The sequence below is a fragment of the Citrus sinensis genome, chromosome 6, assembly GCF_022201045.2.
Source record: "Citrus sinensis cultivar Valencia sweet orange chromosome 6, DVS_A1.0, whole genome shotgun sequence".
Taxonomy (NCBI): domain Eukaryota; kingdom Viridiplantae; phylum Streptophyta; class Magnoliopsida; order Sapindales; family Rutaceae; genus Citrus; species Citrus sinensis.
Genome location: NC_068561.1, coordinates 6,795,772 through 6,814,213, shown reverse-complemented (window position 1 = coordinate 6,814,213; position 18,442 = coordinate 6,795,772). Strand labels below are relative to the sequence as shown.

The following is an 18,442-nucleotide window of genomic DNA, read 5'->3' as shown; positions in this document are numbered from 1 at the left end:
CAATGCCTCGCTGACTTTTGTGCTAACTGATGACATGAAAACATATTATTAGACCGAAAAATGCACGCACATTATATGCAATACACTAAATCAAAGCTTCTTGACTTTTGCGTTGATCGATTACGTGGTAGCATATTATTGGATTGAAAAATGTGCGTATGATATGTGTATATATAGGAAATGATAGTCCTAGTGACGTGTTCCATCTAATCAAAGTTTGCCATGTGGTGCAATCCTATGCGTTCGAATTGTTTTCATTCGAACTGTTGTATCTATAAGTAGGGGACCCCCCCCCCCCCAATTATACAGCTCTAAATCCAAATTTGAGCTCCATTGTATATAGTTCTTCCTATATAACTTGTGCTTTACATGTTTTAATAAAAAATTACTATTTTAACCCTAGTTCAATATGAGTGGCTGAATTAATTTCAAGCATTAATTAAAGGTGAAGCCTCAACATGATCAATGGGCTTAATTTGGTAAGTTTATTCATTCTCTCACTCTAATTTATGTGGTTTATTTTGACTCATTGTGCTAAGTTAATTTCAATCTTGTCTAGATTTTGTATGATATACTGACTCCCTATGCAAGATCATTAGTGTTTGGCATGATAAACACTTTACACTATATCTATTAAAAAAAAAACTCCCCTCTAGCACTTATGGTTTGTCTTGATGCAGTGTTGACAGAGAGTGTATCTAAGTTATTTAGCGGACGGTCTTGTCACATTGTCGACAAAAAAATTGTTATCACTGGCACAACGTGTCTTGACACCACATTAAGCAAAAGATAATTTTGCCCTGGAACAATGAGTGCTTGATATTATATTTACCATAATGAGACTTATGAGGAGTGAAAATTCTCCTCTCATAAATTAACTGGAACTAAAAAAGAACATCAAATCCACGGTGAAGTGTTGAATGTAAATTTAGAGACTTAAATACTTCATTCGCATTGTTTCTTCTTTAATTTATTCCCGACATTTTTTTTATCTTGGTACTACTCAAAAACCACATCCAACCAATTCATAAACAAACTTGGAAAATTAACCCTAAACATGATTAAATCTACTTCCTTTTGGGATCAGCACTCGTTATCATAAATCTATTCTACAATAGACTCGTGGGCTTACGAGTATAATAAGGGATTGTAACATAGTCTATTCTCATTCTGCTTTCTACAGCTCAAGTAAATAACTTATTCTGATTCTCGTTCCCATTCCCAATTAGTAAACACCAAGTATATAAATAAGAGTGTATTTACTTCTTGGATTTAGGAATAACTTCTTGGATTTAGGAATATGAATGAGGATCATCCGATTATGTGTATTTACTTGAAAATGTTGAATCAAGGAATAGGAATAGGAATAGAAATTATGGGATTCACTAAATTTGGGAATAAGGAATTGGAATCCCATTTCCATAGGGTTGGGAATGAGATTCTCATTTCTTTAGTGATTTTATTGCCCCTAATAAATCATAAATTTCCCTTTATGCCCCCTTAAAAATATTAAAATAATAATAGTAGTAGTAGTAATAATAATAAGTAGCATTATTATAATTTTGATAATGATAGTAATATCAATAGTAATTTTTATTATTATTATATTAACAGTAATATAATATAATAGTAATAATCATAATTATAATTATAATTGTAGTATTAGTAATAATATTATTAATAATTACTATTATTAAATAATACTAAACAATAATATACTTAATTTAGAAATGTTTACTTATTATTTTGTTAGTGAACAATTACATAATTTTAACTAAGGGCATTTTAATACTTGTAACAATATGATTCTAAGACAAAATAAATAAATCAATGAGAATACAACTCATTCCAATTTTGATTGTTGTAAGTTAAGTAAACAACTTATTTTAATTCTCATTTTATCTTAATTTCAGTCTATTACGATCCCAATTCATTCAATTCTTGCAAAATAAATGCACCGTAAGAAAGCATTCATGGGCTTTGTTTGTTGATTTTATCAAGTACAATGAGATTAATTAATTAGTTAGTTACTCACTTCTTGAGGAAGAAAGAAGAAGGGACGAGTATGAGAGAGCAATATCATTTTCTTTATCTTAAGAGCTAGTACTTTTTGTCATCAGCATGCAGTTGGTCAACTGAGCATGAATTGTTAGCTTGATTCGAGCCTTTAGGGGTGGGTAGGGTTCAACTAATTTATGATTTTGGAATTTAGGTTAGATTATGTTTAACTTTTATCTTATTTAGTATATTTTTCTTTAGTAGGATATTCGACCAAATTGATTTGGATATGAATAAACTCCATTGAATTAATTCCCATCTAATCAAACTTGGAACTTAATCCAAATCCGATCGAAAGCACAACCTATTAGTAGGCACTCTTAATTAGAATTTTCCTCACACCTTCAAAATGATACAACATTTGGTCTTTATTAGTAGAATGAGGAAGAAGTTTTTAATATTATCTATTAAAATTTAGTCCAAAAATGCCGGTCTAGCCCTATGCAGGTTTAATTCCTACCGAATAGGAAAATTATTTTTAAATTTTTATTGAAAAGATAATAATTGTTATGAAATAAATAAATAACACAAAATTTTGAACTAAAACAAAGCACTTTAAGTACCATGTGGATGGCTTATTATTAGTAACCTTTTGTTAATTGATTTTTCTATGATATGATCTTGAGACATAATACGTTAAATTAAGGGGGGACGAGATGCCAACTTTCCTCTGTGGGACTTTTGCCTGACCAAAATATGAAGCTAGCATTTACAACACTCCCCTTAGATTCACCATTCTTTTACATACAATTTTTTAGATAAAAAATGGAATTAGATATGATTAACACTGCCTTGTCAAAACATTGTAATGAGAAAAAAGCCTAGTCAAAGGAAAAGGAACATAGTGCATATTCATCCAATATAGTTGCAGAATTCTTCTCTTCAAAATATGCTCCTCTAACGAAATGCCCTCTCGTAATATCAATTTAGTTTGTTGAATCGACACATGCCTATACTGCGGACTAACTTCTCAAATGTTGACGTGGGCAAAGCCTTAGTAAAAAGATTAGTAAAATTACCAATGCAGCATATTTACTTGAAATAAGTTTTCTTATCTTGTTGGAGCTCATGAGTGTAGAAGAAGTTTGATGAAATATGCTTAATTATATCTCTCTTAGTTAGAACTGGGGCAGAATTGGGTTGGGATCTATTCGGATCAACCTGATCAGGTTTTGAGTTGGTCAAGTTGGATAAAAATACATCAAAACTCAACCCAAACTTATAACTTGATCATGTTGAGTTTGGTTCAGATTAGATACAATTTGAATTGAGTTCAGGTCAATTCAGGTTAAATTGGGTCAATTTGAATGTCTTTCCACTGCAGATGCTACTTTTTTGCCCTCAAGGTAAGGGTGAGTGATAACTCTATGAAATGAGAGTTATCATGACACTTTTAGGCTTAAATCAATACTACTTAGAGAGTAAATTATGTGTTTCTATTGCATTTTTGTTATATTTTGCATAAATAATCATTTTAGTCAGTCTTAATAAGTGTTGCTCGATTTAAAGTAATTTGTGCTCAAATTGTGTGCATAATTGTAGGTTTCTAGAAGCTTATAATTCATAGAAGGAATGCTATGCAATAGGCTTGCAAAAATAAGGAAAGAACATGGCTACAAAAGAGTTGAAACAAATTTGGAACAGTGCAGTTGCTATAGCAACCATTGCTGTAGTAATTCTGGAACAACGACAGAGAAAATTCTGCGCGGGATAACTGCAGAATTGCGATATGCAGTTTCCTAATCTGACTTATGCGCGCCCTAGGGTTCCGTTTACCCTAATTTTCAACTATAAAATAAGCACACATCATAAGGAAAAGGTAGAGCCGTCACCCAAGGAGAAAAACATAAAGAAACAAAAGAAAAACAAGATTCAAGAGAGGGATTAAGGGCTGCACAAGAGGAGAATTTACATAAATCAATTGGGAGCTCAATCCTTCTTATTCTTCTCTTGTTTTCTCGTTTTCTATTTATTTATGGGAATGTGTTTCATGGCTGAAACTTGTTCTTTATTTTTCTTTTACAAACCATGATCTAAATTTATTTGTGGTTGAGTGATAAACAATCTTGATGGTTTATTGACTGAATATATGTGTTGCTGCATGTTTGCTGTAGCAGTTTGTTTTGATAGTATTTATTTTTATTCATTATTTCAGTTGATCACCCATTTAATGATACAAGTTAGGAGAGAGCCGCAAAAGGGCCTATCTTAGTGAAACATATAAGAACAATACTTGATCTTAAATTGAGTTTCCCGGATTGAGTTTTACTTGAGTCCCAAAAGGGCCATGCTTGATTTAAAATTAATGATGAACTAGACATAAGGATTCACCTTGTAGGGTAAAGAGAACCTAAGCGTGTAATGCTATATCTTATGTTGGCATAGCAACTGATCACTGTTAGGTTGCATATAGATATAAGATATCCAACATACGACAGCTTAGGATACATAAGGATTCTGCTCAGTGCTGTAGCAAATACTACAGCAACCGAGCCAACCATTAGAAAATAGTCAAGACCATTAGGAGAATTTATTCACTCAACTACTATATATTCCAATTAGTTTTGCACTGTATGCATTATAAAGCTTATTCAATAAGTCTCTTTTCACTGCCTTAGTCATTTCTTCAACCTTCAAACTATCATTGTTAAAAATGATCTAAAAAATATATTTAGCAAAGTCCATTTTAGCTCAAGGATCAAGAATGGAGGCAAAAATATTTTTCAAATTTATCCCTCATATTATAAGCCAATGAAATCGCTTGAGGATCCTTACTTACTTGCAATACAATTAACGAACTCTCAATTAAGCCAATAATATCATAATAAAGATTAGAAGTCATACTTTAAGACGCAGAAAACAACAATGTGACATCATAAAATACCTTTAAAAGCTTCACAATTCATTCAATATTGTTCCAATCTTTAGGTTCAGGCGGGTCTACCATTTCAATATTATTTTCTTTCTTGAGAAAGTAAGTGATAACTCTAGAAAATGAGAGTTATTACATCAATTCTAGACTTGAATCAAGGTCATTTAGAGAATAAATAAGGTGTTTTTATTACATTTTGATTACATTTTGCTTAAACATTCATTTTAGTTGAGTATTAATAAGTTTTGTTTGAATCATAGTAATTTGTGCTAAAAATAGATGCATAATTGTAGGTTCTTGGAAAGTCTTAATTCATGAGGAGATGTTGAGACATTAGATGAGCAAGAGGAGGAAAGAAGACGGTCATAAAAGAAGAAAAGCACAATCAGGAGCAATACAATGCTGTTGTGAATGTTGGAGCAATCCGTGCTGTAGCAATCTGAAAGTAAATGCAGGAGAAAATTTAGGCGCGGGTCAGCACATGCTTCCTAATTTAACGCATACACATGCATGAGCTTATGTTTACCCTAATTTGCAATATAAAAATGAGGCAATACCACAAAGAAAGGCGGAAAAAAGGGAATTATCATTAGAATAATTACAAGGAACGAAGAAGAAGATCAGAATTGAAGAGTATTGTTTCGGCAACATTGGAGAGTTGTGCAGAATTACTTGGCTTTGATTTTTACTGTGTTCAACTTATATTTATCTTCTTCCTTTAATTGATTTGATGTATTCCGAGAGCAATATGTTTATGTTTATTTTTCTCATCTAGATTATGAACTAAATTTACTTGTAGTTGAGTGACAAATAATCCAATGGGTTCTTGACTGTTCTTATATGTTGTTATGATATTGCTGTAGCATTTTACTCTAATAGTTTTTATGTATATAATTGTTATTTCAGTTGACCACCCATTTAATAGTTTCAGTTAAGATAGAGCAGCAAAATGGCATGTCTTAGCAGACATTATTAGAGTATTACTTGATCTTAAGACGAGTTTCCTGGATTAGGTTATCCTGAATCCCATAAAAGCAATACTTGAAGTTAAGATTTGTGGCACACTAGACATAGGTGTTCACCTTGTAAGGTAGAAAGATTAAAGGATATAATGTCGTGCCATAAATATATGAGCAACTGGTCATTGTTAATAGATTTAAAGGTATGAGACGTCCAACATGCGATAGCTGAGGATGCCGATTTATCCTGCCCGGTGCTGCAACACTTATTCTAACAACTGGTGCTAATTTGGTAAACAACAGTCATCCCATTATGAAAGTTTGATCATTCAACTACTATATCCTCAATTGAATTTTAGACACAGTTAACTTAGTTTATTTCATTACAGCATTGTTTTATTTCCATCTCTCGCAATTATTAATCACGATAGAATTATTTGACAATTATTTGTTTTGGTCTTTAAGTTGATTTGCACTATTGTGATTGCTTTAGCATTTTGAGTAACATCAATCCCTGTGGAGACGATCTTGAATACTCATCACTTTATTACTTGTTGTGTATACTTGCACGTTGGCATTTATAATAATTGATTATACAAATCAATCAACAGTAAGCCTGATAAAGTTTATCTCTTCTGTCATTCTATCAAATGTTGCTTGAAACTTCAATGCAGTCATCAACATTAAATAGGTGGAATTCTACTCGTAAGATAATCTAAAATGACAGTTCGGTTCGGGCTTTTCACCTGTGCAACACAATGTTTAAATGTCTGCAACTTGTGGTGGAGGATCTCATATACTCCACAATATTTCAAATAGCAACAACAGTAGCATGCAACTCATTCAACCCTGAAACAACAATCAAATTCAAAATATGTGAACAACAACACTCATACCAATACTATCCCACCAACACAAGTGTACCATCATTTTTACAAGCAAGCAATTGCATATTGACATAACTAACAGCAATATCATTTGTAGTGGCATTATCAACAGTTATTACAAACAACCTCTTTATCCCCTAGTCTTGTAAACAAGCTACAATCCTTTTACCAATAATTTTCCCTCTATGATCTTTAATCAAGCAAAACCTGATAATCCTCCTATTCAGGCACCAGTTACTATCAATAAAATGAGTTGTGATCACCATGTAACTCATGTTTTGAACGGAAGTCCATATATCAGTTGTAAAAGACATTTGCTGCTTGTTGTCACAAATCAAACTCTTCAACATTGTCTTTTCCTCTAAAAATAAATCCATGACATCCGAAAATCATATGGCATAATGAATTGTAGAATAGTTACATTCCAGAAATGCCTAAACTCTCGGTTATCCACAAAACTAAGCAACAACTCACTCATAATAATAATTTTAGTGACTACTCTTTTACAAGCATCTTGACTCTATCCTTTAGCCAAAACCATATTACTTGCATTTCCTTCGCCACCCTTAGTTGTGAAATTTTGCTGACTTCCATCTTGTTGTTCTCGAACTATCTTGTATGCATTATAGGTCTTTATATGATTTTTCATATTTGCAATCTCATCAAATCTTGAATGACATTGATATTGTCTACTATAATAGTTGCACTTGCATTTGTTTGGATTGTCCTCAATCAAAGTGAAATGATTCCACGTCTCATATCTTTTCTTCATTGGTGATCTTTTCCGCTTTAAAATTTCCTTTCCCTTTTGAGTTCCTTCCATTTGTATACTTTGTTCTTCATCACCACTTATCAAATTCGATCTTGAGTGTCCAGCCATCTAAACATTCAAAATAATAATTATTAATCATTAATTCAAAAATTAAAACATAAAAATATTATTAACATAATCTAATTAGTATTATAAATCAATTCAAATATTTATAAATTTAATTTAATGAAACTTGTTTAATTCAACATTTCCATCGAAATATTTCTATATGATTAATTGATTAGGTGTATAACTATATATGTAAAAATTCAAAATTGTTTATACTCCATAAAGGAAAAGCAAGAAATTAATGATTAATTAATTTATAATATCCAATTATCTATTTCCCTGAATAATAGAATATTATTTGCATAACTATATCTTAATTCTTATTATCAAACCTTAAATTTCATGCCCACATTTCATGTACTTACTAATTAACGATTTAACATACACTTAATGTACAGTTAATTGAATTAGTTCATTTTTGTTGAAATTGAAGCTATTGCATCACATATCATATATATCAAAATGTTTAATTTTAATAACTAATCTACCTAATATATCCATACAAAAAAATTAATAATTGACAAAAGAATACACAAATATTCTTGATTTATTATTAAAATTCAACAATACATATTATTAACAATTACTAATTAACAATTTAACATATAATATATAATATATTACACATTACAACTATTTGAACTATATAGTATATACCATCGATTATCGAAGGCTCGAAGCTTCAAAACTCAAACAAAAATTTGGGTTTCTGCCTGTCGAGTTCGGATGGAGCTTGGAGGAGGAACTTGGTGATGCTGTGATGGTGGAGCGTGGAGCAGCAGATTTAGTAGGTGGTAATAGCAAATTCACTCGCAATCCTCTTGGAGCAGGAGATCGAGTGGCGGTTGGCATTAGCGGTGACTATTGTGAGCATGTGTCGGCTGTCGAGTGAATAGATATTGGCTGCATGTGTGTTTCTACTAAGGAGCAGCAGTCGTTCTGCTATTGTGTTGAATGTTGACTTGACGGTGAGGCCGTGAGGGAGGGGAGCGGAGGGGAGGCTACTATGCGCTTTTGGTTTGTGGTGTGTGTTGTATATGTGTGTGGTGTGTGAGACTGACTCCTAGTGTATCCTCCTCTAATTTAAGGAATACAAGCAAGATTGTCTTCATATATAATTGTTGAAACATCTATTGCTTCATGTACCACTAGGATCTTTGAGTGATTGGAAGAGGTGGCAAAGAAAGTCTGGTTAGCAAATCAACATGAAACTACTATGCAATTATAAGTGAAAACATATCTTATTTGTGAATTGGCTTTGTAGGATCAAAGAGGTAGCCTGAGTCTACATAACTAATGAGACCAGAATTCTCCGTTGGCTCACTTGAATAAAATAAACCCAAGTCTGCCGTTCCATGAAGTTATTGAAAGATATGTTTGATGCTATTCGAATGTCACTATGGTGGCATTAAGCTAAATCTTGCTAGCAAGTTCACAGAGAATGCAATGCATAGTTTGAAGCGTTGAGCTAAGTACAATAAAGCACCAATTACATTTAGATATGGTACATCTGGACTAAGTATCTTTTCATCGTTCTCTTCACGTTGGAATGGATTCTTTTTAGGATCGAGAGACCAAACAACCATAGGACTGCTTAATGGATGGGCATTATCCATATTGAAACATTTTTAAAAGTTTTTCAACATAAGCAAATTCATGGATAAGCACTTTGTTTTGTTTTTTTGAAGCTCGATCTGCAAATCGGGCCAATATTTTGTTTTCCCCAAATCTTCCATTTCAAGTTCTCTATTTTAATATTTAGCTATTTTCAAGAGCTTTTCGGGAATTCTAATTAGGTTCATGTCTCATCATAAACTACTACAATTGCAAATCCAAACACAAATTTTCTAATGAATATGTATGGGTAAATTGGATCATTTTTAAATCTTTTTTTTTATCAAATATTCATTTAGGTGATTGTACCACATGCATCCTGATTGTTTCAATCCATAGAAGGATCATTGTAGCTCGATTGAACACAAATTACAATGTTTTTATTTATATGCTTCAGGCATTCTGAATCCTTTAAGAATTTTCATGTTAAGATAAGTGTCAAGTGATCGATATAGACATGCAGTCACTACATCCATGAGATGCATGTCGAGTCTTTTTTAGACCGCTACGCTGATTAAAAATTAAAATGTAATAGTGTCCATCACTGAAGAATACTATATCCGTATAATCAATACCAATCTATGTGAGAAACCTTGTGCAACTAATCATGGTTTGTATCTAATGATTTCACTATGCTTATTACATTTTCTTACAAATACCCATTTGTATTAACGGGTTTGACATCTTCAGGTATATAGACTATAGGTTCAAAAACTTCACGGCTAGGTAGAGAAGTCAGTTATGCTTGTATTGCTTTTTTCATTAAGGCCATCATGTATTTGTCTACATTCATCAACAGTTTGAGACTCAAAATCATTTTAAATTTTAGTAACTACTGTGAATGAAAATATATTATTGATGTTTATTTCATTACGATCCCACATTTCCCTTGTATAAATATAATTTGTAGAGTTTTCCTTGATTTTATGTTTTCATAGCTCTTTAGGAGTTACGGTCTCTTTAGGGACCATCAGTTCTTCTGAAACTAATGATTTAGATAATGTTGATATCCTAAGCTTTCATTCTCCTTTTTTGAGGAGCATTGTCTTTGGAACCAAGTTGTTTACCACGTTTCTAATGTGTAACAAATAACTCATTAGCTGCTTTGACACTTGTTAGTAGGAACAACTATCCAAACTGGTATATTAGTAGTTGGAATATGTGATTAGTTACCTTTGCTGCATATATAAATGCATTTGGTAATTGATATGAGAATCTCAATGAGACAAAGCAAAAACTTTTCAAGAAAATTCATGCTTACTTTAAGCAGCTTTCTATTCCCCAATAATGGAAAATTTTTCTTATCAAAGTGAAAATCTGTAAAACACGACAGTGAAATGATCACCCATTAAGGATTCAAAATATTTGATAATTGAAGGTGAGTTAACACCGACATAAATCCACAAACAACATTGAGGTCCCATCTTTGTAAACTGAAGGGGTGATATACAAACATGCACAGCACAATGAAAAATGTGTGTTGAGAGATGTCGGGTTGTTAACCAAGAACAAGCTGTGATGGAGAATATTGATGCTAAGCATTGGGTCTAAAACGAATTAATGTCGTAGCATGTAAAATAAAATGATTTTATGCAGATATTGGTAAAGTTCTTGCAATTATCTACAACCGCTAATTAATGCTTCTACCTAGGGTTGAAAAAGGCAAGCTCAAGCCCATCTTATTGATAACAAGCCTAGGCCCTTCAAAAGCTCGTCCAAACGGCTGGGCCTAGGCTTTTCCATTAAATATAAAATAATTTTTTAATAAAGTAAAAAAATTTAAATTAGAGATAATTATCCAATAGATAATAGAATAATAGTCCAATACACAAAGTATTAGTAACACAACATAATAAATCACAAATACAAATATAAAAAACATATTAATTTAATATTTTGAGTTTTTCTTTTTTGTTTAAATTTAATTTATTTTTATTTATAAATTAAAAAGCTGAGGCACTTTTCCTAGGCCTTTATCCAATCCCAATCTATGTAGGCTTTGTTGTACTTTTAGGCCCATGTCCAAGCCCAACCCATACGAGTCGAGCTTTAGGCTCGCGGATTGGCTCTGGCCTTTTTGCCAACCCTACTTCTATCACTCAATTTCGTATATGTACATGTAAAACAAGATTTTCAAGATTGACACCAACTGATGTACAATAGTCATCAAATGTTTTAATGTAAACTCACCAGCATTATCTAGACTGAACTGATTAGATAATCCAAAAGCCCTTAATCTTATAATTTGGGCAAGAAATCTTGCAAATGCAACGTTGCTTGTGGACAATTAAACAAAGATCTTACCATCGTACAGATGTGTCAATTAAAACCATAAAATAAGAAAATGATCCACAGGTGGATAGATTGGTTCATATATCTCCTTGAATTCTTTGAAAAAACATTGGACATTCATAATCAACCCTAGAAAGAGATGATCTAGCCACAAATTTTCCTTGTGAGCAAGTGGTACAAACAATTTCATTGGATAATAGAATCTTCTAGTTCTCTAATGGATGTCTATAAGAATTTTCAATAATTCTACGTATCATTGTAGATCATGGGTTTCCAAGTCGATCATGCCACAATATAACATTTTTGGAACTATAAACTAATAGTTCATCACTACGTAGCGTTTAGTTACATTAATGATTTTATAATATAATCCTAAAGAGAATACTCAGAGCTTTTCTAATATATACTTCTTTCCTAAGACATTTTTAGTACATATTCCACATTATTTTTATTTAAAGTATCAATATGATATTCATTTCAGTAGATATCTTTGAAGCTCATAAGATTTCATTTAGATCTTGTTGAATATAAAGCATTTTAGACTATTAGTTTTATTCCACTTGTTAACAAGGGTATAGCTCTTCTGAATCCATGTATTAGGTCTATAGGACTAGAGACAATATTTACATTTCCTCAAGTACTTTATTTCTAAGAAATATTTTTATCTTGAAGAATAGTGTGTGTAGTTGCACTGTCAGCCAAGCATACATCTCCAGATTTCAATTCCAAAATGAATAATTTATTTCTAAAATCCATAACCTTACATCAAACAAAATTTCATGTTAGATATCAAGATTATATATGAACATTAAGTACATATGATAAAACTACAAAAATATAAAAATTAACATATTAGTAACTTAATAATTATGGAACAACATCGAAAGCTTAATTAATGTGGACATTTCCATTACCAATTAAGCGATCACTTTTCCTTCTATGTCCTCAAAAAATCAGAGACATCAAGATGAGTCAAATTAATGATTTGAGTTATCAATTAAATTAGTCTCAAATTTTCTTTTCCCTTTGTTAGATGCTTGTAGAGGTCTACTAAATGTTTGTCCATACTATAGGTACATGACCAATGACATTTTCCTCCACATTGATAATAAATTTCTTCATTGTTATATCTACTATTTTTTTTTCATTATGCTTCATTTTCTTTACTACTTCCCTTATAGATGTTCTATTTTCTAGCATTTTTTCTTTATACTTCATTTTCTTCACTATGTCCCTCATAGATGTTCCATTTCTAGTGGCGTCCATTCTTGTTGTTTTGACGTCTTGAATGCCTATGACCACCATGAGGGTGATAACCATGGCCTCTCTTGCCTCCTCAATTATGTCCACTATTTGTATGTGTATTAACATTTGCTTCTATGAATGGTTGTGAGCTAGTTGGACGTTATTCATGATTTGTCATAAGGACTCATTGTTTTGTTCAGCAATTAAAAGAGATGTTATTAGCTCAGATTATTTTTTGTATCGACGCTCTCGATATTGCTTTTACAGGACAACGTTTAATGCATGAAAAATAGAGAGTGTCTTTGCAAGCTTTTTTTTAGTAAGTTTTTCTCCATACAATATATTAGTTCTGAGATGATGTGGAATAGAGTAGAGTGGTATCCAAAGACTCTTACATAGTCTCGTAATCTCAAGTTTAGCCACTTATGTTTAGCTTTTAGAAGAAAAATATGCCTATGGTGGTCAAATTTATCCTTGAGGTTATTCTACAAAATTAATGGATCCTCCACTGTCAGATATTAAGCTTTTAGGCTCTCATGTAAACGATCGTGAAGAAAAATCATGGCTTTTGATATTTCCTGTAGGGATGTTTCGCTTTCTTTTATTATAGTGCCTTCCAAACCTATAGCTTTCAAGTACATTTTTGTGTCTAACACCTAAAAAAAGCTAGTTTCTTCTAGAAACTTTAAGAACGAGAATTTATAGATTCGTGAGATTTTCCATTTTTCGAAAACCTTGTATTAATAATCAAAAGAAAAAAATCAAAATATAAATATAAAAATATGTAAATATAAACAAAAACAAAAATTATGAAATATGTAGAAACCTCATGCGTGTATTTAGAACTTCAGATTCTAACTTTTAAAATCATGACTAGAACTTCTAGTTTTGATTTTTAATGAGGTTAGAATTTTAGGTTCTCACCACCTCATTTGTGTTGTAAACTTCAAGTTACAATAATAATATTCACTGATAAATATAAACAAGAGCAAATCTTAATTTTATTGAAAATAAAATAATTTGATAGGTGGTTAAACCAGTCATATAAGCAAATAAATTAAGTAAGCTATATTAACAAAGTAATAACATACTAAAAAATAATAACAATACAGACGGAATTATAGAACCAACTATTAAAATTATTATAAACAATAAGTAATTAAATTAATAATATAAAATATAATAATAAAATTTAAATAAACACAAATAATAAAAATTAAACTGTCCACGTCAAATAAACTATCGTGCGTTATTTAAGTATCTTGTTGATAGTTTATTATTAATAGACTTTTGTTAATCAATTTTTTTGTGATATGATTTTGAGAAATAATACACTTATTTGTAGGTTAAATGACGAGGGAGAAGACGCTAATTTTCCCACGTTGTGACTTTTGACTCGCTAGAATGTTATAAGCCATCCTTCACAACAATAATTACATAAGTGTAAACAAGTTTTTATTCAAAAGACGATAATTTCCCAATAATTAACCAAAGGAACAGGCAACAGCCAGTAACTGATGACCATACTGCCACGTGAACAGGCCACAGCAGATTCCTCCCGAGCGAACTCTGGTTACTTGTATGGTTAAATTGAGGTTAGCGAGAGGGAAGAGGAGAACGAGAATTTGTTTGTTTGATTCTTGATTCACACACACCTCAACTTCTCTTTGACTTCCTGTCACAGCCCGCCAGCCAGCCAGCCAGCCAGCTTTGCCTTGCCTTGCCTTGCCTTAAGGTGCAGATCCGAGTGAAAATAAACACTTAAACAGTCACAATCACAGAGACAGACAAGGAGACCTGTTTCTTATTATTTATCGAAGAAATAAAAAGAAAAAAAAAAGCTTAGATGGCGACTGCGCCGGCTAGAGCTCGTGCCGATTACGATTACCTGATCAAGCTGCTTCTCATCGGGGATAGTGGCAAGTACCTTTGTTAATTCAATATTATTATTGCTCTTAAGTTCATCAAATTATATCATGATATTTTCGGTATTGTTTTCGATCAAACAATAGGGTTGGTTTCTTTCATATGGTGTTAACTTCTATTCGCAATTATGTGGCTTCAGCATTATTTTTATACTTAAGATAAATCTTTTTTATGCGCACAACTGCGGTAATATAAAAAGCTTTAACGTGTTTGTGAATATTGCGTTCAAGTAATAAGAAATTTCATATTTGTCGCACAACTTTTGGGATAAATCGTCTTAGCTTCCAAACTAACTATAGTTGCCAAACACTTTTTCCCCAACAGCAGTACCGAACAGGGCCTTAGTGCGCATTTTGGATCGTGGTGGATTCTTAAATAACCACTTATTTGAGAATCTACTCTCAAATTATGTTTGATTATCACTTGTTTGATGATTGTCAGCATAATAGATCTAACAGAATAACTCAAATAATTTAATAATCCAAACATAATTGGGGAATAGATTCTCAAATAATCACTTATTTAAGAATCCACCACAATCCCAAACATGCTCTTAGTCTAGTTTTCCTCATTTGTCTTGTGAGATTGAGATGGCTAATTATGCTACGATTAGTAGCTTTTGGGATTGAATTCCTCTACATGCTTGTTTTTGCTTCTTGTCTTCAGTCTCTATATGCTAGGCCGACTATCTGTTTAGCTTGCTAGTGAGGAGAGTGATAAGCTACAATAGGTGTCCTTCTAACTATTGTCCTTTCGCTTAAACTTGGAGAGTACAATAGTCAAAAGTGTTTGGTAAACTCCCACTTTTACTTGGTAGTTAAAATTTTAGCAATCACTTATCCACTCATACTTGAAAGTGACAAGTGATCTCGTTCTACAATAGTTGTGTTTAAAAACTACTGCACCTCAATTTCAAATATATCCTACTTGTTTAGAGTTTTAGATTGTGTGCCTACTTATTCTATCATTAGCTCCCAGACCTGTCAGCTTAGGTGTTAGTTTTTCTTTTCAGCTCTTTGAAATAGTAAATGATATTAGCTTCTATTTTAGCTTACAGCAAATCAATACATGTTTATTTGCATATGATAAAAATATGTATCTCATGCTATGTACCTATTTTTATCCTCATTACTTTGTAAATTTGCAGGTGTAGGAAAAAGTTGCCTGCTATTGCGTTTCTCAGATGATTCTTTCACAACAAGCTTCATTACCACAATTGGGTCTGATTTTAAAACCTTGTGACTTGTTATAATTTTTCAATTTTATAGTTTTCAACTGTTTCCTGAACATTTAATACATTTAATATCTCTTCAGGATCGACTTTAAGATCAGGACCATCGAGCTTGACGGGAAGCGCATTAAATTACAAATATGGGATACTGCTGGACAAGAACGTTTTCGAACGATTACAACAGGTACCTACTAATTTTTTGTAGTAATCTTCAAGGTTTGAAGGACTATATTCTAATTGAGGAACAAATATGTTATTCCTTAACCTGAAATATATTGGCTTGGTTGATCAATTTTGGGTAACTGATTGTGTTTTGTGAAAAGTAGTCATTTTCCCGAGTTCAAGAGAAGAAAAAGAAGAATATAATTGTCAGCTTCTAGTAACTATGACCGCTTCTTTTGCACATATACAAAGAGCATACAGTCAGAGTCAAATGTATAAGAAAATGCAGATATATTTTATATTGGATGGTTCCTGGTAATTGCTTATTAGAGGCATAAATATTGCTTTTGGGGTGCATTAGGTATTTATTATGATGCTTAGAATCTTCTAGACCAAAGATTACCTCATTGGATAATTACTGAATATAAATAATATCTTCTTCTTCATTGGGAGTTTATGTTCTGTGGTATACAATTTAAAGATAACCAAACAACCCTTGGAGTGGCTCACTGTCATTAAGCTTGTTTGTACTAGATCGTTGCTTTACAAGGCTAGATTTTTGGATATGCATATTTGCTCTAGGCGTTGAGTTGTTTCTGTCGTCTTCTAGATGACCTCCTTAATGGTTATTTGTTATTATCATGGTTCAATGTTTAACATAAATTATTCAAACCAGATGATCTTGAATGTGCAACTTAATTGTTCTATTCAAATAATTTAGACATTGTTTACTTTTTTCTTGCGTAGCTTATTACCGGGGAGCCATGGGCATATTGCTTGTCTATGATGTGACAGATGAGTCATCTTTTAACAGTATGCCTCTCTCTCTCTCTCTCTCAATGTTCTGTTCCTACACATTAGGCTTATTTATTAAAAGATAATTGACAGGAAACTTTCTATTGTTTTGTCCCACCCCCCCCCCCCCCTTTTCTGATCCAATTATTTTGTAGACATCAGGAACTGGATGAGGAACATAGACCAGCATGCTGCTGATAATGTTAACAAAATATTGGTGGGCAACAAAGCTGATATGGATGAGAGCAAAAGGGTACTGAATGAATCATGTCTATAAGATTAGCTTCAGCTCTATTTTTCTAAGGCTAATGGTCTCCACCGTTTAATTCTTTCTTATAGGCTGTTCCAACAGCAAAGGGCCAAGAATTAGCTGATGAATATGGTATCAAATTTTTTGAGACGGTAAGTATGTTCAATAATGAGTGGTGATTGGAAGTCTGTAACATCCGATGTAAATAAATTTTGTTGTTCCTTTGCTTTTGTGGGACTCAATTATATAACTGTTGAGCAGCTGCCTACTTCTTTTAATACCCTTAAAAATGTTGAGCAATTTGTGCAGAGTGCAAAGACAAATTTCAATGTGGAGCAGGTGTTCTTTTCAATTGCAAGAGAAATAAAGCAGAGACTTGTGGAGAGTGACTCGAAAGCAGAGGTAAATAGTTTGTTTCATAAACTTCTTCTGAGGATGATTGACATGATATTTTGTATTGACGTTTCAAAATTTTGATGTTGTAATTCTAGCCCCAAACTATTAGGATCAGTAAACCAGACCCGGCCAATGGGTCGGCAGCTGCTCCGGAGAAATCAGCATGCTGTGGTTCTTGAGGTTTGAGAAGACCTAGATTGTTTGCATTAATCTTTGCATTTGTTGCAATCAAATTCTGGGGGAAGTCATTTCCAATTCACCAAGGCATGAATTGGTGTTACCATGTGCTTGTAGGATTGTAATTTCTCCTAACAACTATGGGGAATGAATCTTTCAGATGCTTTACCAAAATTATATACCTGACATTCAGCCTGCTGAGGTTGATAATGATGTTGTATTGGTGTGATATTATTATTAAGCAGGTCTTTGTCCTTAAGCTAAAAATGTCATTGTATTGCAATTGAAAAGACAAATTGATAGTTATTACATTTACTTGATTTTGTTGGGATGTTTCTTCGTTACAAATTAACCTGGAGAGCCTAGGTAGAGATGTTATATCTACAAGTTCAGTCCCCCCCCCCCCCCCTCTCTGCTTGGAAGTTTGAACCCTGTTAAAATTCTTAACATAACTTGAAACAAAATGCCTCATATTTCACAAGTAAAATAAATCAACTATTGAACTGAGAGAAAGAACTTTGATTCGATGGGCTTTAAAGAAACTACGAGCTTGAAAGGTAAAATAAATAACACTTTTTTTTAAAGGAAAGGTAAAACACTTTGAAATTTGGGGGTTTAAGTCATATTTTATAAGATAAAAAAGTATTAAATCAAAATCGCCCAATAGTTATATATTCAGCACATTATCTATTTGGTTA

At 32.3% G+C, this 18,442-nt stretch overlaps 1 protein-coding gene across 1 annotated transcript; it reads left to right on the top strand.

Annotated features, from left to right (window-relative positions):
* Nucleotides 1–14,336: 14,336 nt before the first annotated feature.
* On the top strand, nt 14,337–18,075 carry LOC102631031 (ras-related protein RABE1c-like). Its single transcript, XM_052443433.1, has 8 exons — nt 14,337–14,726; nt 15,881–15,953; nt 16,048–16,148; nt 16,874–16,939; nt 17,077–17,174; nt 17,261–17,323; nt 17,481–17,573; nt 17,663–18,075. The coding sequence occupies exons 1-8, from the start codon at nt 14,654–14,656 to the stop codon at nt 17,744–17,746; spliced, it is 651 nt and encodes a 216-aa protein (XP_052299393.1). The 5' UTR covers nt 14,337–14,653; the 3' UTR covers nt 17,747–18,075.
* Nucleotides 18,076–18,442: the final 367 nt, after the last annotated feature.

Bases quoted from the DNA above. Each gene is read 5' to 3' on its own strand.
- LOC102631031 (XM_052443433.1), top strand. From the start codon at position 14,654: ATGGCGACTGCGCCGGCTAGAGCTCGTGCCGATTACGATTACCTGATC. The intron at 16,149-16,873 runs GTACCTACTAAT...TTTCTTGCGTAG, and splicing joins TTTTCGAACGATTACAACAG to CTTATTACCGGGGAGCCATG. The intron at 17,324-17,480 runs GTAAGTATGTTC...CAATTTGTGCAG, and splicing joins GTATCAAATTTTTTGAGACG to AGTGCAAAGACAAATTTCAA.